Genomic DNA, 22,170 nt, shown 5'->3' with positions numbered 1-22,170 from the left:
ATTTTCAAAGCATTAACAACTTCCATCTTTAACCTCAAACTGAGGAATGCAGGAAAAAAATATCAGTCTTGATTCATGACATCAATTCATAGAAAAAGAGTAGAATCTGCCAACGTTTGTGAAGACCACCTCTTCTTTTTATTATTTTACCCTGCTCAGACTTAATGACTGCAACGGAACTCGTGGGCTTCTTTGTTTTGTTTTTAAATCAGCACAGATAAAAAATATACGAAAAATATCTGAAGTAGGATGCAAATAAATTTTAGTATTGTACATAAAATTATGAAAAAATCATAAGCCTCCTATTTTTAACAATTTAAGAACATAAATAGGAAAGAAAACCAGATTAAACTACGTAAATTTCAAAAGACAGCTATGATCTAAGTCATTCGATTCACTGTCAATTGTATTTTCCTCTCTCCCTCTATTTCCTTCACAGTTTATATTAACAGAAGTTGCAAAGAAAACCTCTAGAATGATGAAGGCTGTGCAGGTTGTGAATATTGCAACTGAAACCTATAACTAGATTTAAAAAACAGATTCACATCAGAGGCATTCATTGTCCTCAGCTTCTCAACAACAACCAAAACAAACAGTTTTGGTCATGTCACCACTAGCAAGAAAACTGGAGCAGTAGAGAAGGATCAGTACACCAACGCAGCTCATGCAGTCACTGCTCAGGCAGGTTTATTTTGGATTAGATTTAATTTGGTCTCCAGAAGCAAACATTACAATCAACACAGGCCACTCAAAGTTTTCCAAGGACTTAATAATTGATACAGGTCTCCAGTAGGAGCAGAAAAGCACCTCACACCTGCAGCAGAACTTAAGTTTCTTTTCTCAGAAAGGAATGTAATTCAAACACAGTGATCCAGTAGAGGAAGCACTTGAGAGATTCTCTCCAAAACAGTATTAATGACATAAACCAAAATGGTGATGCACACACTTCAGCTGTACTCTTCCTTTCAAAAAAGCCAGGATGATCTCACAAAACAGAACAGGCACTGACTGTAGAAGAATTCTAGAAGCTTTTGCTCTTTACTGGTCACCGTGTTAAAAGCAAAACTAAAAAGAAAACACAGTATGTGTCAACCTGTTGGCTATTTGCCAGTTTTTGTCTCAGTAATTTGTTTCCTCTTATTACCTGTGCTACTAAATACAGCAAGTGAAAACTGAAGTTCTTGGCACCTCTGAACTTTCAAAGCTGGTAGTACTTCTCACTCTGCAATTCACATGGCCTAGACTAAAACAGGACTATAAGCACTACTACCAAAATTTAACTTGCCCCTAACAAACTAACTTTAAAAGAGCTGAAGATGAACATGTGCTTGCTTCCATCATTCAAACCCATCTCAACATCTAGTGGGAAATGATTACGTGAATTTAGAAAGAAAGTGGATTAATGATATAGCAATATTTGCTTACATCAATGTCAAAATGCCCGATCCTAAACATCATCTCAGAGAGTAGCCACAGGAACACTGTGGCAGATATGCCAAGGGAAACAAATCACACAACTTATGTTATAAAAGAACTGCATTACAAATGTATTTGTACACAAGCAAAGGGAAAATCCAGCAATACATTGCATAACATTTACCTTTCATTTTCTGAGCTGTCATTTGCTTATCTAACAATTTAATCTTCTAGATTTTAGGTTAAATGCCAGACTGCATCTTAGCACTGTAAGTTATAAACAGGATTTGCTCTCACATGATTGACTCATCCTGTTGCTTAGAATGATCAAAACATTCACAGAGACTCACCTGATTGCACCGACATTCAACATATAGCATTCAAATAACTTCCCAGAGGTTTTTGCAAATGAAGGAACAGGCTTCACACTGCATTTGCTGAAATTCAGACAAAAAGAAAGTGAGACCTAATTATCTTTTAAGGAAAAAAAACAAAGGTATACAAACTTTCTCATCAACTGAAAACTTAAGAGATGAAGTATTATGTGTATTGTAGAAGAATTATTCTGTGTGGGCCTGGGCTTTGAAGGAAAACAAAACAAAAAAAACACAGCAACAGTTTTGCAAGTAATTTGCTTTTTAATAAAAAAAGATATTCAGGTAATAATCATTTTCATCAACTATAATAAAGATTCAATTGAAAGGTTATAAGCATGATTAAGTATCAGCAAAATTTTAATATGAGTACTACATTAGTAATCTATAAAAATTGAAGGAGAAAGAAGTCATCCCATTTATTCTTATACAGAACATAAATTCCATGCTCTGATAACTCAATGAACGCCACAAACCTTCTGCTCTGGTTCAACACAAAATACCAAAAAGCTTGATAAAAAGCTCAGCATTGCCCTGTAATAAGCAAAAGGTGGGAGGGGAAGCATTAAGACAGCCCTCGATGCTACAATTCTAGTCTCAGCAAAACAAAGTGAAACTATAGCTCCCTGCATGTCTTGCAAACCTGTCTCACTCAGTTTCACAATTGGAATACTTTGACAGAGCAGTAATCTCTACCATACAGCTCCTCTCTCTCCTCATTGCCTGCTCAGGGCATAGCTTTGCTTTGGTCAACAACTCCATTTGATTTCAGTCAACTCCTCTGATCCAAACATAAAACCTGGAATAAACTCCGAGCTTGCTCAGAAGCAATCTCTTTCTCTTTATATCTGTTGGGTACCAGGAGAACATTCACAAATCATTACCTCTCTAGAACCTACCAAACAAATTTTGATTTAATGAGTTGAGATTTTTCTTCACCACAAGCAGAGAAGCTGCAATAATCAGAACAATGATAAACAACCTGCCCTACAGTGTTACATGTCCCACCTCCTATGGATGGTCTCTGATTGTGCCACCATTCCTTATTACTCACTGTACTTCATAACTAGTACTCATTGTACTAGCATAAGAACGCATATAAATGATAGTGGTTTGACTTGACTTTTCTTCTGAGTAAGGGGGTTCTTCCACAAGCAGTGACACAGGCACATTGTAACTGTTGTAATAAAAAATATCCTACTGAAGGTCCATTGCATGAATAGAATGAACACAATACTGGGGGTGTGTTAATGAAAAGCTCTGAGAACACAGAAGAAAATCTCCTTACTCATTGCTTGTGCCTGACATTACAAAGTAGCACAGCAGATTAGGTCTGTTTACATATCACAGCCCAGCTAGAGCATGCTCACTTGCTCTGTCTGGTTATAAATAAAAGGACCCACCTCATCTGATCTGTACAGATGAAACAGATGTAGGCAAATCATTGAGCTGGTATAAACTGTATTTTTCAGAACTCTACCATGTTCCTAATGTAAGAGTGTGGGATGGCACAAAGCAAACAACCCAATACTGCAATGTAACTGTTATAGTTTTCACATAAAATTCTACTTGTTTCCTAAAAACTGGAGTGCTTGCTCTAGCATACACAGGTCTTGTATCTTCCCATTTCTACAATTAACACTGCAGTTTGAATCAAGACAACAGTACTGCCCTGCCCCTCCATCTAATTCTCAGAGACAAGCTGACTTGGTAAGGCTTGAACTGCAGCAACTTTTGGTCAAGTTTGAACAACAAAAAGAATTTCTTCTCATTAAATCCTGTAAAATCACAGACAAACAAAAATATGTCTTAGAGCAGAAAGTGTAAAGTATCATTAACTATAAGCACAGCAACCACCTCCAATGCATGATAAAATGTCAGGAATATAGGATAACTTTCTGCCAGGAAGACAACACTACCTAGTCTGAGAATGACTGGCACGAAGTCTGATACACCTGAGTAGTTCCATATTTCTTGATATTTTGTTTGTTTTTTATTTTATTGACAGTCACCTAATAAGTTTAACAGTAATAGCCAGCCACTCACAAAAGGAACCTCAAACAATCTGCCTGGTCTTGTGCGCTTCTCTTCACATGACCATGGAAGTACAATGCAATCAGTAAACATGCTGCATGACAAGACATGAATGAATCCTGCAACGATGAAAATCTGCACCTCCTGGCCTGTCTTCATCTGGATAGCAGAGTACCAAATCAAGGCAGTGGGGAGATGCAATTTTCAGAAACACAATGACAAGCAAACAGAGAGATTGCTAATTGGAATCTATTAAGATGCATTTGCTTGCTTTGTGTGTAGTCTTATATTAATGGAGCACCGTTACCACTTTAACAATAGCATCTGTGAAAGAAGACCCCAACAAACTGTGAGCACAGCAATACATACACTCATTCACTGCAACCCATCCCTGAGAGAGACACTAATTCAGGCACCTAAACCAGCAGGGCCACATTAGCATATGTCATTGCTAAGGACGGTGCCATCATGGGTTGCTTCTTTTCCTTCTGGTTTCTCAGGCACAGCTGTTCTATTCTGTGCCCATGTCTACAGAATGGAAGCTTATTAAAAGCTTATTTGAAGTCTATTCTGGCACCCACATAATATTAATTTAAATCTCAAGTTGAAGGGGAGTATCTACGTTGCCTGAGGTTGAAAAAAGATGCTTCTGTTTGAAGCAGTACTGTTTCAGCAGCAATAAAATCTACATACTTACTTAAATTACCTAGAAATCCATTATGCCTTGAAGAGTGGGTGGATAGCTTTAGTAGTCCAAATGTGATGTCATCTGAGCAAAAGTCTATTTTGGCACAGTGTTCTGAAAAACAAAACAAAAACAAAACAGCTCTATGAAAATGAATCTAGTTGAAACAACTTTTAGATGAGCCCTTGATTGCTGCCTCGTTTCCTCTGCTGTTATTATAGTCACTTTGTACTCCACAAAAATTGAGTACATGTGAGGAAGGAGAACTTCAGATGTACATCCCTCCCTTTGCTCAGCTCTGAAGTCCGAGCCTGCAGCCTAATGCAAAAGCCTAAGGGAAGCACCACAGTTACAGTTATAAAAGTGCCTACTGAACATTAACGTTGTTTCAATTGCTTTGCAGCAAGTTACGCCCTCCCACTACATCAGCAATACACCAGCCACACTTCTGGAAAGGAAATACACCCATACTATCTTATCTTTACATTACCCTTCAGACAATAGGTTGATCCACCTCAGAACTCCTAGGGAACACCACATTGGACAGCACAGGAAAGAACAAAAACCATCTTTCCCTCACTAAGGACAAACTTAAACTTCAATGAGGTCTACTAAATAGAAGCTAGCCATACTCGAAATATTTATGTAAACAAATGTTACTTATTTCACAAAAACAACTCCCTTCAAGTTTCCTGCAAGTTCCCCATCTTGTCCCCAGATACATGCAGCACAGCTGGAAGATGTTGTCACAATGCAGAGAAAGAATGCCAGTGACTGAAGGTTATTTCAAAAAGATATTTCATTCGACAAGTCTAATGTGAGGACAAGAAAGGCAGATTATCATCTTTTTATCTACTTTTCTTTACAGAAGAACATTCTAATGTTAGAAATCAATTATCAAAACAAATCCCAGTATAATGTATAGATAACAAAGGACCAACTACATTTTCTATAGGGGAAAGTGACTAGGGGACATTTTAAAAACTTTCTATACAACTTCATGATTTTACTTTTCATTCCTGCGTCAGCAACGCAAACAACGTTTAAACAACTCAATATAAACCAACCAAAAATTTACTTTTCCATTTAAAGATAGTACCAGTTTAACTAAGATCATTTGGCAAAGCAATTTCAGCTACTGCGATGAAAAACGTTTCAGATGCTTTTTACTTAGATAAAGCAGTAGTGCCCCAACCACCTCTGATACCAGGTGCTTCTACAACCCACCTCAATGGTGCTGAAACTCATTAAGTCCACAGCTCATACAAAACCTGAGTGGAACAGGAAACAGCAACAGGGCAACACACATGCCTGAGTTTTCAGGCCCATCGCTGTTATTCTGCCACTCCTTTTAGAAGCAACTAGAATGGACAGCTAAATGTCAGGGTGGGGCAAGGGGAAAGGGAAAGTCTTAGCAGTAGGATGTGTGTCCCAACTTCCCTGCCAAACTGATCAAACCAGCACATTCCCCAACCATGTCTCTTTCTTTCCATAAAAGCCATAATTTAAAAGTTTCTTCCATGTTTTTCCTGTCTCTATTTCCTAACACATCCCCATTTCTCCTCATCTCGATTCAGTCTTTGCTTATGAAGTTATTATGCTTTCCAGACCCTGCTCAGTAACACATTTTCCCCTCTGTTTCTTCAGATCTCTGTACTATTTGGACTTGCTTTATGCTGTCTTCTGCCTCTATATTCTCACCTACTTCCATGCTGGTCTACCTTACTCTGTTCTTGGAAATTACAACTTAAGTTGCTTGCTATGACTTACACTCATTTCAACCCGTGCCCCCTTTTCTGAGATTGTTCTCCTCATTTTCTATACCAGTGAAATTTAGATCACAAGCTCTTCAAGGCTGGAACTGTGTCATTATCAGGGAAACATCATGCAAACCTTCAGCACAGCACAAAATGTTTAACACTGCTAGGCTGGCAAAAAAAAACAACACCACAACACATATATATATAATCTTAAAAATAAAATTAAAAAAAACAGACTCTAAACAACAAAAACATTTTACCTGAAAAATTGTATTCATTGCTGCTAGATAAGGGAATGTATTTTAAGCAAGATTACTGAAATGATAATAAGCTATCATTGGAAGTAGCACACAAGTTCCAAACTGTACTTTTACCCTCAACCACACACTTGCTAATAGCAGCTTGATTACATATAATGAATGTTGCTGCTGTGGATGGCAAGAAAAGCTTTATTAAATCATATCAGCTCATTAAAATTGACAGTGGGGAAAATGTGTGAATAGGGGGAGAATGTGCATTCCTACTCCGACAGTTCTTGGAAGCCATGATTCATGCTGCTACTTGCACTTCTACACACAGACAGAGGAAAAGCTGGTTTCCTTCAGAATACTTGTTACTATGAAAAGTACTTTACAACAAGCACAAATCACAGCCACGTAACTATCTATAATAGCATCTATGATGCTATTTTTTAACTGACATATTGTAATAATTGAAGTTTCTGCATACTACAAAATTTGTAACCATTACATCTGTTACAGGGGCTTGAAAAGAGTATTTGGTACTATTGAGCAGAGTATTGTCCAGGAATTAGAAGTAAGCAACCTAATGAAGCTTTCTTCACTTTCCTCCACTTCCACTAAATCTATCAGGAATTACTCTAGCACTTTCAGCAGAAGTGACAAAATCCCCCAACTGAGACCAAACAGAATTTTAAAAGTTGAACACAGTGCTATAAACTCCTGTATCTACACTATCAACTAATTTTGATCAGGACAGTAACTCCTCAGTTAATTATCAAAACACCCATTAAGGGACAGTAAGGCACTGTTCCTATAGCTCTACCTTTCATCAGCACTCCCCTTCCCCACAGTAACAAGCCAGCCTACATCCAATCAACTCCTGCACATGCTGAAAAGCAAATCAGTGCCAAACTTGCAGCTCAGTGTTTCTCTCTCTCAAGAAAGGGTACGGACAGGTTTCTCTCTACCCAGTTAGTTTATCTTCCCCAAAACTGTAGGAACATGATAGCCTGAGATCTCTATCCGTCCTACAAACACGTTTGCAATTGTTCTGCAACTTCACAAGGTATTGGCAAATATGTAAGGAAAGAATGAGAGAAAAAGGAGAAACAGCATCAATCACTTTCCTTTGGAAATTGGGCTTAAGAGAAAAACCAAAAGTCACCTCCCTTGTTGCTGGCTTCCTGAGCCAAGAAGATTCTGGTGAAACTTCCTGATTTCTCACATCTTCAGATGTACGTTTGAAATATGAACACACCCTCAGTGGACTGGAAAAGTCCCTCCACATACTGCCACTTTTCCCCCCTAACAGAGCCTGAAGCTTTTGGATGACCAAGAAAAATTAAGCCAGAATAAGCCTCTGATATTTCTTTGACAAGTTCCATGGGAAGAAATCCCAATCTCCACCTGTCCACATCAGCTGGAGCTTACCCACTCAGAATTCATAACCACCTTACCACTAACAGCCACGAGCTGCTGGAACATTCTTCTTCCAGAGCAGCTTTGTCAGGATGCATGCGAGTAATATCCACAGCTTGAAAGACCAACACCAGTCTCTGACATTGCATTAAACATGCAGTGAAACAGCCTCCAAAAACATCAAATACTCTTAAATGCCAGCAACTAATATTTACTACATCAATAAAAGCTTTTATCATCCTGGATGTACTTCACGAAGTGTAAAAATGGTAACTTATGTTTTATTTACTGCAGCAGCCGTGGCATTCTTGGAACTGGAAATATGAAGTTAGCTATATTAATGCAATTTATTTTGAAGAGTTCTTTCTTCCTCCTTCTGCATCTTACTAACTCACACGCAAATACTCTCCCAGATGATCATTTAATATGTAAAATGGTATGTTTCTCCTCGTATTTTTATTAATGCATATTAAGAAATGCACACACCATCATTCCTCCTTCTTCCAAGGGCCGCTCATTACAGGGCTGTCTTTAATACATTCCCACTCTTCCTGATGGCACTTCCAAGGCAGTGCTGGAACTTTCTGGATAACTATCAGGTTAGTAGTTAATGGGATGCTTATGGGATCTGAGATCAGCCACCTGAGATATTCTCACATACTTAGAGAGCTGCATGCTAAAAACTTACAGACTTCACCTACAATGTAAGCAGTATTACACTGTTAGAAATATTGTACCCTACTATCAAGCACCTAAAATTTAGATATTGTGCTGGATTACAGGCCCAATTCCAGGCTCCTTTTGAGTAGCTGTAGAACCAGTAAGTACCAAAGCCAAGGACAGCTGCATTGCTCAGCAATAATTCTAAAAAAGTTAGCAGATACACAAACAGTAAAGGTAACTAGTAAACGCAAAACTAAGCCTTCAACATCACCTGTTGTTGAATTTTGAATTTTTTTAATTCTGAAGCCTAGGACACTCACAATCTTGGTGTATATAGATAACCTTTCCACATCAAGTCACACCAGTGGGAGGGAAAAATAAACATTCTCATTTTTGTCCAGCAGCACAATTATAACACAGTAAGCCAGAGCAGAGAAACACAGCTCTCTCACAGCTCACAGCTGCTCTCCAGAGGGGTTCAGACCACAGCCTCTCTGCAGGCTCCACACTGTGCTGGAAGCTGGATCAACTCCTGAGCTCTCCTTCCAGCATCAGTTCTCTCCAGAACAAGGGAGAAAAACTGTGAAGTAAAAGGTTAGCTGGACAGAACCTAACCAGCAGCATGCAGATATCTCTGGATCCCAGCGTGACAAAAGAAGAGTGCTTGTTCCATTCCCTAATGGTATTTAAAGTTTTATATGGAAGAAAAGACTGAAGAGTACTTGAGAGAGGCCACAAAACAGCTGCCCATCTCTTTCACCTCCAACTCTAAGAAAACAAGCACTGTAGCATTTTTCTTTGGGCCAATTAAACTCTAATCACTCCATATGCAGTAAAAAGTGGATTTTTACTATTCGGGTTTTTTGTTGTTGTTGCTGGGAGCATCTGAGTTTTGTTTTCTTTTGGAAGGAGACAAAAAAACAACAACCATCTACCTTGTCCCTCTGTGCTTCTGAACAAAAGGGAGAGTCACCAGATTGGCCTGAGTCCAATCCCATAGGTGTGACTCAGGTGCAGTTTGAACATGCCTTCGGACAAGTGAATGCCTAATTTACAGATTGCCTAATTTATGAATACTAAACAGGTGGAGGTGCCAAGATGCTCTGTTTTGGCAAGAGCGCAAAGGATGAGTGAGAACAAAGCTTCAAGGTGCCTGGAAAACTTTTACAGAGACCTGTAAACAACACAGCCAACACATGGCTAAAATTTCATTTGGGACTAGATATTTAGGATCCACCTAAATCACAGTTTTGACTCCACGGTCATATACCAAAATAGCATTCATCAAAACCTCCTCAGAAACACCTGCAAATATCTTTTTATATCTACAGAGCCTCCTAATGTTTATACCGTGACCTCTACAGAACACCACAAGTGTTTCTTTTTAAATTCACTTAAAACAGATCTTTCCCCAAGAAAAGTTTCATCCTGTTGTAACATAAGGGTATTACTCCAGCGCCATTTGTTCTGTGATAGCAGGCTTTCATAATGAGTTATATGGTTTTAGCTTCACAACAGAAGCTTCCTCACACACTGAGATTATTAAACAGTCACAAGGACAAAGCATTTGTCGCCACTCTATGCCTCACTTGGATACATCTTTGCTGGGAAGAGGAAGAATGCCCACAGTATCTCCTAAGCTTCATGAACAGAATTTCAACCACAGTACCAGTTCTGAATCTTACACAGTATATCTACTTCTAGTGGATCCATATCAAATAAGATATTAATATTACTATAGATGACTTTATGATATTCTCAGCATTGTTCCTCAGAACATCACTGCAGAGTAAGAACACTAATTCAGTGAATTTAATGACAGAACATACTGGTTGGAAAGAGTCCAAAGTAGACAAACACTGAAGTGACAAAAGATTCTAAGAACAAAGTCATGTTGCTTCTACATAATATTAAACACAGGGGAACTGCAAAGCACAGGACCTTTTAAAATATATGATTACATACTCTGAAAGCAGCTGTATGTAAGGATTTACACTATACATTAGAACTACAGTAAGAGAACAGTAAGGTCGTAAAATTAAACACTCAGGCATGAGGTATGCCAAAATTAAAGTGGCCTTTGCATTACAAAGGAATTTTGTGGCAGCAGTAGGGACTGAGAATTCAATCCTCCAGGGCAGCATACAGCTGCATTAACCATGAGAGTTCCTCCTCTCCCATCACTTTGCATTTCACAGCTTCAACTCCTGCAACAAGTGAACCAGGGAACACCTAACAATTTCAGACTACCACCAAAGCCCATTACCTGAGCTAATAAAGCACCCAGCTGTAATTTCGAGCTGCTTTCCCCAGGTGGACCGCACAGAAGGGAATGAGGAACCCTCCCAATGAGAATGGCAGTGTTCCCTGTGCCAGAGTTACACCGAGGCACTGTAATCTTTCACTTCAAGCTCTGCTGCATGATCAAAGGTGCACTTCCTATACCTCTTTCTATTCTGAAGCACTACTGAATTCAGAATAGCAATGCTGCTAGCAATAACTCAGCATTAATAGAAAATAAGAGGCAGCCAAATATTTGTTCCTGTATTCATCAACTGCAAAGCAAGGCTGCAGCTCCGGACTCAGTGTCTCTCTCCGTGAGGGAAGGGTGCAGAGCAAATAAGGGGCTGCTTCCAAACGATGAAATTACCCAGTGATTTCAATTCACAACTATTTTCAATACACGTCTGTTACACATAAAAAAAACAAAAACTTTATCTCAATACAATCATTCTGTATAAGGAACCCAGAAGGTGGTGTTTCTACAGCTAGTTTATTAACATTCCCTACAGAGTCTGACTAAGGTCAAAATGCAGCAAAACCCCCAGCTTCTGAAAGCAGCGATTCCTCAGTGAGGCCAATCTATGAAGATTTATGATTTCACTGAAATTCTGTGCTAACAAGAACTAGCATTAGAATTAGCCAACACTACAAATTAAAGTAATTACCGCTCCATTTTTGTATTGTTGAGCTTAAAAACTGTAATATTAATTACAGGAGGGAGTTTATGAGCTCTTTCAAGCACTTAAAAAAAAAGACACCAATTGCTTTACTCACATCCTTTATTATACCTATGTAAGCTAAACTCATTGATATAAGAATATGATGCAGAAGAACTAAAAAACGAGGCACGTCTGAATAACATCTGCAAGTATCAAACATCAAACCTGCAAGGCTTTCAAGTTTTTGTTTTTTTAACCATTTGGACTGCTTTTTAAACAGATAATTTAAAATCTTCATGCCTTCACAGCACTAGCACTTGCATCCAACCAAAAAAAACCAATCCAAACATTTTATCCATCTGAAAACGCTGCTTTTAATAAAGGACCTTAAATGGATGTATACATGAAAATCGGTAGCGAGATTTGCAAACTATCCAGTCCTATTAAGAAGAATTTCCCTGTTAAAACAATCAGATGCCATCTGATTTCAAATAACAGGCCCCAAACCCACAGATATCTATAGATAAAATCAGTTTTACTCCTGTATGATACAGTGGAAGCGTGTGACCCAGTTGCTCACACAGCCCTGCCAGGACTGCGCGGGTCACGGTGTATTTCTCAAGCACTTCTCTCGCTAGCGCATTTGTCCTAACAATCCTCTCCTCTTGCCTTCTGGCACACCTGTCACCCAGAGCAATGAACGAGGTTAAATATAACCACATTAAAAAAAAAAAAAGTAGTTAATCTTAACCGGGATCGCTCCCAGGCTGCTGCAGGACGCGGCTCCATACAGTGCGGTGCTGCCAGAGCTGAGGGCAGCGAGAGAGGAGGGCCAGCAGCTCCGGCCCACGGTGCTGCCTGTGAAAGCGTGCTACCAAAGCACACTTGCCGTCACGATTTAGGGGATCAGGATCTGTGCACCGCCACTACGCCTCTGTGCGTCCCAGCGGAGCTGCACCTCGCTTTCCTGCTATCTGTCCGTAGGTCAACGTTCAGCACTTAAAGGAGAGCCCTGCCCTTACAGAGATGTCACTGTAAATACCCCCGGGGAGTTTACGAGCGTCGCTTCTCACGAAGACACGTCCCGAGTTTACGGCCCGGGCCCAATGCATTAAGCCACTTGAAACCGAAACCAACCGGAGCCCCGCGGCCACCGTAAGCGGACACGCACGCAGAGCGGGGCTGCACGGCGCCGGCCCCGGCACGCTGAGTGCGAACACAGCCAAAGCGGCGCGGAACGGCGCTCAGGCTCAGCGGCAGCCACCGCGAACAAGTTCCTGCGGGGAACGTCCGACAACAGCGACAGCCGCCTTCCCCCGACGAGTGCGGCCGCCCCGCAGCGCCCCGGGCCCGGACGCGGCCTGCCGCCTCCCACCGCAACGCCGGGAGCGGCCGGGGCCGGGCGGTGTGCCAGGCGGGCAGCGCTCCAAACGTGCCCGGGAGTTGTGACGGGAGCAAAGTGGGTCACCGGGCCTAGCGGGTGCCCCGCGAGCTCCCCCCGCCGCCTCCCGCCTCCCGCCCCCCGCTCAAGGGCGGCCGCCGCCCTCCCCGCGTCTCGCCGCTGTCCCGGCGCCGAGGGACCCGGCGGCCGCTGTCAAACTTCGGCGGCCGCCCCGCGCCTGCTCCCCCGCCCGCCCTCCTCCTCCTCCTCCGGAGCCGCGCTCCAGCCGGAGCCACCCGCCCCACGCCGCTGGCCGCGCTCCGCATCCCGCTCCCGCGCGGCCGCCGCCTGCCCGACCTCTCCCGGCGAGCGCCGCTCCCCGCGCGCAGCCCCGCGCCCGCCGCCGGCACGCAGCTTTCTCCGGCGGCAGCAGCGCCGGCAGCCGGGCCCGCCAATCCCCGCCACCGCGCCTGCGCCGCCGAGCCCACCGCCGGCAGCCGCGGCGCCTCGCGCCACCGCGCGTGCGCCACGGCGCACTGCAAGCCGCAGCGCCGCGGCCCTTCGCTCCGGAGCGCGGCGTCCGCGCGTGCGCGGAGGGGCGGCGGGCGAGCGGGCGAACCCTATAGCTCGCCGGTAGCCCTTCCGCGCATGCGCACGATCGAGGATTCGTGTGCGGGAGGGGGGCCGCGCGTGCGCGGTGGGCGCCGCGCCTTCCTGACCTGAGTTCACCTCGCCTCGCCTCACCCCGCTCCGCCCGGGGAGGAAATGGCGGCGGGCGGCGGCTCAGCGGGGAGCGGGGATTCCGGCCCCGCAGCGCCACCTCTCCGGCTCGGGGTGAGAGACCGACGGCGGGGACGGAGCCCGGCGGGGGGGGGAAGCGCGCTGAGCGGCGCCGCAGCGGATCGGGGCGGGGATGCGTTCATGCCACGCACTTGGCGGACATTGCTGTGCAGTACAGCTCAGCCGACAGCTGCCACCGCTAATCGGGTGCCCGCAGTGAAGGGAGGGACTCCGTTCGGCTGCCAGCATCTCAGAGATCCCCGTTTGTGGGCTCACCTTCCAGGTAGATCAGTTCCCCTGCCGGGGCTGCCTTGTGGCCGTACACTGAGGTTGTGTGGGGACGCGAAACTTCTTAGCAGTAATGCCGAAGATCTGACACAAGTTTGTTTGGTTTGGTGGTAGTGGGTTTTTTTTCGGGTGGTTTTTTTTTTTTCCTGTTTGTAAAACTGTAAACAGCATGAGTAAGAATACTTGGAATATCTACGGGTTCATAATATTCCATTTCTAGTTTTCAGCTGTGGAAAATCAACATAAATAAAGCGATCATATCATTACTAAAAGATAATGTTTCTGTGACATAATCAGTGTCCAGCTGAATTTGACACAAGATCTTTGGTAGCCCATAGTAATCCTTCAGGAAAAAAAACATGCTAGAGATACATGGCAGTATCTGTTCCCTCCAAATGCACCTTGCAGAGAGCAACATCAACATACTGCAGTGCTGCAGTACCGAGTCTCTCTTTGAAGCTTGATGTCTTATGTTTGCAGATTCGTCAGGCTGTGCAGATCACACACAGTTGCACTTTCTACCTGAGGCAACTTTTTAAACACTTTTTTAACGTGTTACCTTTGAATATATGACAAGGACTTCTGAAGGAAAAGGATAAAAACCTTAGAAATGCAGTAGCAGTTCTGCGAGGGTATTTCTACCTAGCAACACTATGTTCCTAAACCTTATTGCAAAGTTTTCTTTGATGCTTCAATTAGGGGCAATGCAATGTGTAGCTGTTGTCAGATTTTGAGGATGGGTACTATGTTTGTGCTCCTCTGACATTGCAGCCCCCAGGGTTTTGCTGTGAAGAGGAAGTGGGTGGTAGAAACCTTTTCATAGCAGTCACCTAAGGTGAATGCCAGCATTGCCTAGAGAATCATATCAGACATCACTGATGACCTGTTTGCATTTAAAAACTAGAAAAAAAAATAGTATGAGTTTAAGTGGCAGATAAGCTCTTAATTCTGAAATGCATCTATCCATTCTATTTGAATCTGCAGACTTTAAGCTTCCAGTAGTGATACCTGGCAGTAGCCTCCTTATATCTACTTTATCCTCATGGCAAAAAAGAAAACACTAACATTCATTTTCTTGTTTTTCTTCATGCCAAGTGTTAAGTGGACCGTTTGTTTTGTTTCTGCATACTGATGCAATAAACCATGTCAAGTCTGCTTTGAGGCTGTTGGTTTTGTTTTGTTTTGTTTTTTTTTAATTGAGTCATTGGAAAAATAACTACGATATCCTATTTGGTTCACTGCTCATAATTAATAAAAATGCCAAATTATTCACTGACATAGGTTTATTTTGCTTATATACACATGAACCATAAACTATTTCACAAACTATGTACTTATTTTTACTGAAAAGGAACAACTGATCTGACTCTTCATTATAGGAATGCGAAGAGAATCCTTGACGCTAGAGAAAATCCTTGCATATCTGTCAACCAAGCTGAAGTATTAGTCATTACATTCAGGGCTAAATCCTGTTTTTATATCACATCATTTTCTTCAGATCTGTTTTTCAATAGGGGGAACTAAGAAAGTATTCAGAGTAAAATCCCACTACGGTCATTTCGTCATGAATTAAAGAAGTCGAGCATGCATCCCTGATAGATAAAAAGAGGAAGAAAGTATGGATTACAGCTTAAGAGTGAACAGCCTCCTCCCCTTCCTTTTCCATTTGAGCAGTTTATCTGAAAAGAGGAATGGAGGCTCCCAGTGTCACAGGAGCTGTCTCTTGGTATCCAAAGAATAAGTAGGGCTTTAGTTTACTACGCTAGCTTTCTTCTAAAAATCAAATTAAAATAAAAATACAAGTGAAACAAAAGCCCTTTTTTATTGTTTCAGACTTTCAGAAGCAATCAAAAACTGTATTTGTGCTAGTTCTGAGTCTGAACACATTATCCACCCTGAAAATGTATCCTCAGGTAATGTGTGGTTTCAGTACATCGCTGCTTTTTGTATTGATCTTTTGATGAACAGAAATGTTTTGCATTGATAATGTCATCATATTTATGATGTCCTTTTTGGGGTTTTCTTCCAAGTCACTTTCAATTGCTCCAACTTCTGCTAGTTTCCATTCAAGCTCTGTAACAACAAAACACAATTTATGCTGTTAACTGCAGTACATTTTGACTTGAGGGCTTTTGTAAAAGAGCTAAGCTGTATCAGCAAGAAAAAACTGTTAGATGTTATTGTGTTAGTGTAAAACATCTATGCTTACTAAAAATTGTTAGCACTGTCAGATTACAGAAATTATTTTTGCTTTTTGTCTTGCCTGCAAAAATATTTTGATTTTTTTTCTTTTCACTTTTAAGCAGCGATCTTTAATGATTACAAACGATGTAATTTTTCTCTATCAAGTGAGCTATTCAGAAGTTTTTCGCTTACCTTCCACTTTAAGATACACACGCGCCTTCCAGCGCCCTCTGATGGCCAAAAGCGGTCACACTTTTGGAATAGGATTTATTGCTGAGCTTCAGTGACCTCATATTCAGCCCTAAGGAAATAGGAACTGCTTCTTACAGTTTCGTCCGTATAATACTGAAATAAATAAGTGATTCTCCAGTGGAAAAAATAAAAATTAAAAAAAAACAATGAAAAGGAAGAAGAGACACTGTTCTATTGCTTCAGGTTTTTAATTACTGTAATTTGAACAATTTCATTTGATGGATCTATTAATTGCTCCCGGAAATAACTCTCAATTCTTGGCAACTGAAAGGAGTCAGAGAAACATCCTTCCAGCGTGCTTCAAAAGAAGGAGAAGAGAAAGCCGGTCTGAATCTAAACAAATGTTGAACACTCCATTCTAATTCTCAGAGCTTTTGCAAAGCACCCAATAGAGTAGGTAATGTACGCTGAACTCATCATGGAAACCTTCTGAAATTTCTGCTTCATTCTGTCACAACTTCTGCTATTACAGAACTTACTGAGCAACTGATGAACTAAGAAATTCCATCAGCATTCCTCAATTTTCAGAATTGAGCCCTTTGCTGCGCTTTCGATTTGCTAGAGTAGAAACAGACAAGTCCTGTGAGAGGACTTCTGCTGAGCAATGGGGCTTCAAAGGAAGTTCTCTTAGAACAGACAGTAGGCAACACTTTCTCAGTGAAATCTGGAAATCTTGGAGATTCAGTACTTGTTGATATGCATATACAGCAAAAGAAGTATTTCAGACAAATGATCAAATCAAACTGACTTTAAAAGTGAATTAAAAAATCAAGGAGGTCCCACACTCAATGTGGAATTGTTTCCATTGCCTCCAACCAATTGCTGTTTTGATAGCCTGCTCTATTTCATTTTTCTTGATATTGCTTTCTAATCACCAGCTGAATTCCCTGTTTTGATATATAAACTGGAAAGTAATTACCTTGACCAATAAAGATGAATTATGACCCAAACATCCTCAGGAGCATTTGTAACTTCCTTAACATATTGCTCTCCACTGATTTCTCTCAGCTCCCCATACTTTTGCCTCTTCTGGAGACACTTCCATTCTTGCAAGCGTTGCTGCCTAATTAGAAGGCAGTAGGAAAAATAAGTGTTTTTATAATATTTAAAATGCATTTTTCATAATATCTAGTACATTTTGGTCAATTCCTTTTAAAAAACATTTTAAGTAATACTCTAGCTTGAGGTCTTCTAGTGTCATTTCAGAGCTAGAAAGTCTTCTATGCTAATCTTACTGAATAAATGTAATAAATAGTATATAAGCATAAAACTAAGAAGTTCTTTATATCGGCATCATCTATTGGGAAGCTTAAGAGACAAACACTGCACAAATGTCTTAATCATTTGAGAAAAAGCACAAAAATGGCACAGGTACAAATTATTTTCATCTTTCTCAGCATCAGTAATTTGAGCAAGAACAACCAGTATTTAAAGTGCTAATATGGTACAACATTAAAATATTCCATGAAAATTGGAATGTAAAGCCAGTAGATGGCAGCTTTCATCTATAAAAATAATTGCAAGTAGAAAATGAAAACACCTTCCTGAGATGTGCTGAACTACAAGAAACTATTCATTTTACTGACCACTGTAGTCACTGTAGAACTGGCCACTAGCCACTGTAGAACTAGCAAGACTAAATGTACTCACATTATTATACTTCAGCAACAGTACATGATAGTTTACGTTCACAACTTCCACTAAATTATATGAATGATCCATTTTCTATGCAAGCACACTACTAAACACACAGATTTTAGTTATTTTAACAGTGCAAAAGCGGAAAGTATAGGCAGAATCTTAGGTAAAATGTTTTGATCACGTTACCACTTTTATTCTATTCTGAACTGCTTATGTCTGATTTTTCCTAGTTACAGCACTAAGCTCTGCAGAATATCACAGAGTTCTTTGCAAAACACACATAGAATTGCAGAATCATAGGGGTTGAAAGAGACCTCAAGAGATCATCGAGTCCAACCCTCCTGCCAAAGCAGGTTCCCTACACCAGGTAGCACAGGTAGGCGTCCAGGTGGGTCTTGAATATCTCCAGAGAAGGAGTCTCCACAACTCCCCTGGGCAGCCTGTTCCAATCCTAGGACATGTGAATGTCCAAGACAAGTGAAATCATTATTAAGTCTCTAAACAAGCCACCCAATCTTTCTGTACTCTATATAAGAGGTTTTTTTTTTTTTATATATAAGATACATAAAAATAATAAAATTATGTATAATATATATATTTATTTATTATTATTATTTTAGTGTATTTTAACTGCTTTTTTATACAAACAATACCCTGATCACTGCTGCCTGCCAGAATTTGGCAGAAGCTACTACTGAGGACACAACATACTTTCTCTGTCCAGTAATAGTGAACAGATCTCGTTAGAATCTGAAAACTCCTTAATGAGCTGCAGTTTGCCTTTCAGCTCAAGTCTAAAACTTGTAAGAAAGTGAGGATTACTACAGTACATTTAAGCAAGGGCCTTTGTCACTATATGAAAAAATGTTTGCCTGCAGAAAAATGGTAGGAACCCAGAGGCATAGTTTGTGGTGTCACTTTCTTTTCCTACATCCTATTGCTTCCTATCCTTCAAATGAAAATTACAGAAAGTCAAGGCCAGAAAAATTTGGCCGTGTTGGATGGGATCCTGGTCAACCTGATCTAATGGGCAGCAACTCCACTCATGGCAGGGGGTTTTGAACTGGACAGTCTTTAAGGTTCCTTCCAACTCAAACCATTATATGATTCTATGAAAGCTGCAGTAATAATTTTTAGTACTTTCAAGTATCTGCAAAGAAAATGAAAATACACCTTTTTCACAGCCTCTGTGAAAAATCAGTTTTTTAAATTCTGAGTAAATGAACATTTGATGAGAATTAGGTATTTATAACCTGTTTTGAAGCAAAACAAGTTGGATTATATTCTTTCTGTTCTTGTATCCTTTTGCTGGTCTATGAAGGTCTCTTAATTTTGACTGGAAGAGATAGCAAAGGATGGCCCTTGCAGTGGGAAAGATTCCCACCATAGTGATGAACCTTACTCTACACACATCGGTGTTTCAAATTTTGTAATTCTAATAGCATGTATTTGTAATTTAAACTTGCCTTCTGCTTCTTTCTGCAAGCATAAAACCATTTCTTCAGTTTTGTCTTTGGGCTTTTCTTTTGGAGGAAGAATTCCAAATTTTCTTAATACATCATTCCATTCAGTATCTTCATTTGGGTCCTGTTTTGGTATTATGGAACAAAACTGAACCGACAAATCAGTCTTTTGATTGGTTTTGACCAGTTGACCACTGTGGCACATATTAAGGATGTAAAGAATGGAAATTATTACTTAGAGATCGCAATACTTTTATGGACCATTCTCTACCATGAATTTCCATTTGTCATTTTTCAGTTCTAAACAGAAATCAGCAAGAAAATAAGAGAGAAAGATTTTTTTGTATCAATATTTTTATGTTACTACTAAGAATAAACTACAGGTATCTTGCATAAACATACAAAAACATGCCTAGAATCAGGAAAAAAAAAAAAAGGATTTCTTAATTTTAAATGAATGATTACTGTTAATGTGTCAATGTAAGCTTGCTTATAGCATAGGACTTTTGTAGGCATTAAGCCTGCATTTGTAGTAATTTAATCAAGCAGTTAAGATAAAGGAACCATATCTATTATATTTCTCAAATTATCACATTAAAAGAACCTTTATTTCAACTGGGCTGCAACACATTAGGACATCTTTCATAAGGAGTGGAAACACTAGGCAGACTTTAAAACAGGTCATTAATCAGTGCGGTATTTTTTGCCTTGAAATACAGTCTGGAAGCCTCCATAAACAAATGCCTGTATAGATTTTTATATATCAGAAATATTTAATGGTATTCATAATAAGGCAGCACGAAATGAACAAACATTACAAAAAGGTTACCTGAGGAAACATCCAGGATTTGCATTATATCATTACCATGCCTGCAAGCGATACATTTGGCCTTTCCAGCCAGCGCCCGCCTAGGTTTTAGCCAACAAATCTCTCTGTACAGAGCTTAGCATGAACATAACAACACAATTCTAATGATCTCACAAACCAAATACTAAGATATAAATGCTCCCAGGGATTCTGTAATGATGAAACAAGTTATTTTGCATCTTGGGTGTAAAGAAGTAAGAAACTCAGTAAAGAGAAAGACAGTAAAGAGAATCATGCTATCGCTCTCTGGGAAGCTAGGTACAGCTGGTCTGCAAGAAGACCTTTACCTCCACCGGTTTCTTGTGGCATGGGTGAGGAAGCAAAGCCCTGCAGGGCTGGAGCAGGAAGGAGGAGGCAGCAGCTGATGGCACTACTTGCACCAGTCCTGCACGGGCTCAGCAGGCTTTCAGCACTGCTCCTCCAGCACTCAGGCTTCACAGACATCTCGGGCTTATTGATGAGAGAAACAGATTTTGTACTGGAACACTTTAACTGATTCCTCTTGGAAAGCTCAGACGTCCATGTTCTGAACCAGGGATGCCAACTCCACTGCAAATAATTAGGTCACTTGGAAAAGTATTTTCTCTAGCATTCTACTGCTGAGAAGGTTATTTTATTGCAGTCTTTCAAGTACACTAGCAAACTGTGCACAGCCGCTCCCCATTTCCCCCGGGTTCCCGCAGGCCCTCGGTCTCACACCCACCTGCATGGTCCCCCACGACCCTACCGCTCCTCACGGCAGCGGATGGGGCAGGACCCGGTCCTAACGGCCCCGCCTCCGTGTATCTCTACGGGAGGCAGTTGGTGCAGAGCGAGATCCTCGGTGCACCCGTAACGGTGCGGGTTTAGCCGAAGAGACAGCGAAGTGCAGCGTGAAAGCCGGTGCTCTTCCCTTCGCTGCTTTCCCAGGTGATGCAGGAGGAATGCTGAGGTCTGCTCATCCTGTGGCCAGCCAATGTTTACAATCATCCCTGTCTGCCCTGTTACTAATTAGAATCACAGAATCGTTTGAGTCGGAAGGGACCCATAAAGACTATTTAGTCCCACACCCCTGCAATGAGCAGGGACACCTACAGCTCGATCAGGTGCTCAGAGCCCCGTCCAACCTGACCTTGAATGTTTCCAAGGGCGAGGCATCCACATCTCTTGGCAACCTGTGCCACTGCCTCACCATCCCGATTGTAAAAAAAGCTTCTTCCTTATTTCCGATCTACACCTTTCCTCTTTTAGTTTGAAACCATTTCCCTTTGCCCTGTCACAGCAGCTGCTATTAAGGAGTCTGTCCCCTTCTTTCTTACAGCTCCCCTTAAGTGGCTTTAAATATAACTACATCCTCAAATATTCTGTCCACCCCTAGTGTGAAAACAGACTCAGAGCGAGAAGCTTGGAAGACTGTGATGCTAACTTACTCTTTTGAGAAGAATTTCTTTAAAGCTACACCAAAACCAGCTGTTTTCAAATAGATCATAATTCTGGAAGAAACTAAGTAATGCAGTTAATAAGTGTTCTGAATCAGAACCATATTGTATCACTGCTCTTAATAGGTTAAAAAAAATAGTTTCATAATGTGTTAGCTGAATTCAAATGAAGAAATATCTCCAAAACATACCATTTATCCGGTTTCCTTTCGTTAACAAAACAGAGGTTCTTATTTTTTTTCTTCCAGTGAAATACTATTAAGACACACTGAGCAAAGTGTATCACAAGAACTAGACTTAGTGCACTGCTTTTACCAAAGAGGTGTTTGGAAGCTTGGCTTCAGTGTAAGTCTTTTCTGT

General features: G+C 41.1%; 2 protein-coding genes across 6 annotated transcripts in view; both read right to left on the bottom strand.

Annotated features, from left to right (window-relative positions):
• Window positions 1–13,392, bottom strand: part of CLOCK (clock circadian regulator) — a 47,954-nt gene extending 34,562 nt beyond the window's left edge. For 3 of the 5 annotated variants that reach the window (XM_065737016.1, XM_065737018.1, XM_065737017.1), the window contains exon 1: window positions 1,767–1,856. The gene's annotated coding sequence lies outside the window, so the exon portion shown is untranslated. Of the gene's footprint in view, window positions 1–1,766; window positions 1,857–4,521; window positions 4,624–13,273 lie in introns of those variants that run through there. The other 2 variants (XM_065737014.1, XM_065737015.1) reach the window with 2 other exon arrangements.
• A 2,501-nt stretch (window positions 13,393–15,893) lies between these two features.
• Window positions 15,894–21,361, bottom strand: PDCL2 (phosducin like 2). Its single transcript, XM_065736194.1, has 5 exons — window positions 21,120–21,361; window positions 19,473–19,718; window positions 17,340–17,483; window positions 16,361–16,398; window positions 15,894–16,057 (listed from the first exon to the last, which is right to left on the bottom strand). The coding sequence occupies exons 1-5, from the start codon at window positions 21,359–21,361 to the stop codon at window positions 15,894–15,896; spliced, it is 834 nt and encodes a 277-aa protein (XP_065592266.1).
• Window positions 21,362–22,170: the final 809 nt, after the last annotated feature.

Source organism: Cyrtonyx montezumae, unplaced genomic scaffold (genome assembly GCF_038088225.1).
Source record: "Cyrtonyx montezumae isolate F1298 unplaced genomic scaffold, pur_monq_1.0 scaffold_2, whole genome shotgun sequence".
Taxonomy (NCBI): Eukaryota; Metazoa; Chordata; class Aves; order Galliformes; family Odontophoridae; genus Cyrtonyx; species Cyrtonyx montezumae.
The sequence above is the reverse complement of the archived record's forward strand: the minus strand, read 5'-3'. Positions and strand labels throughout refer to the sequence as shown.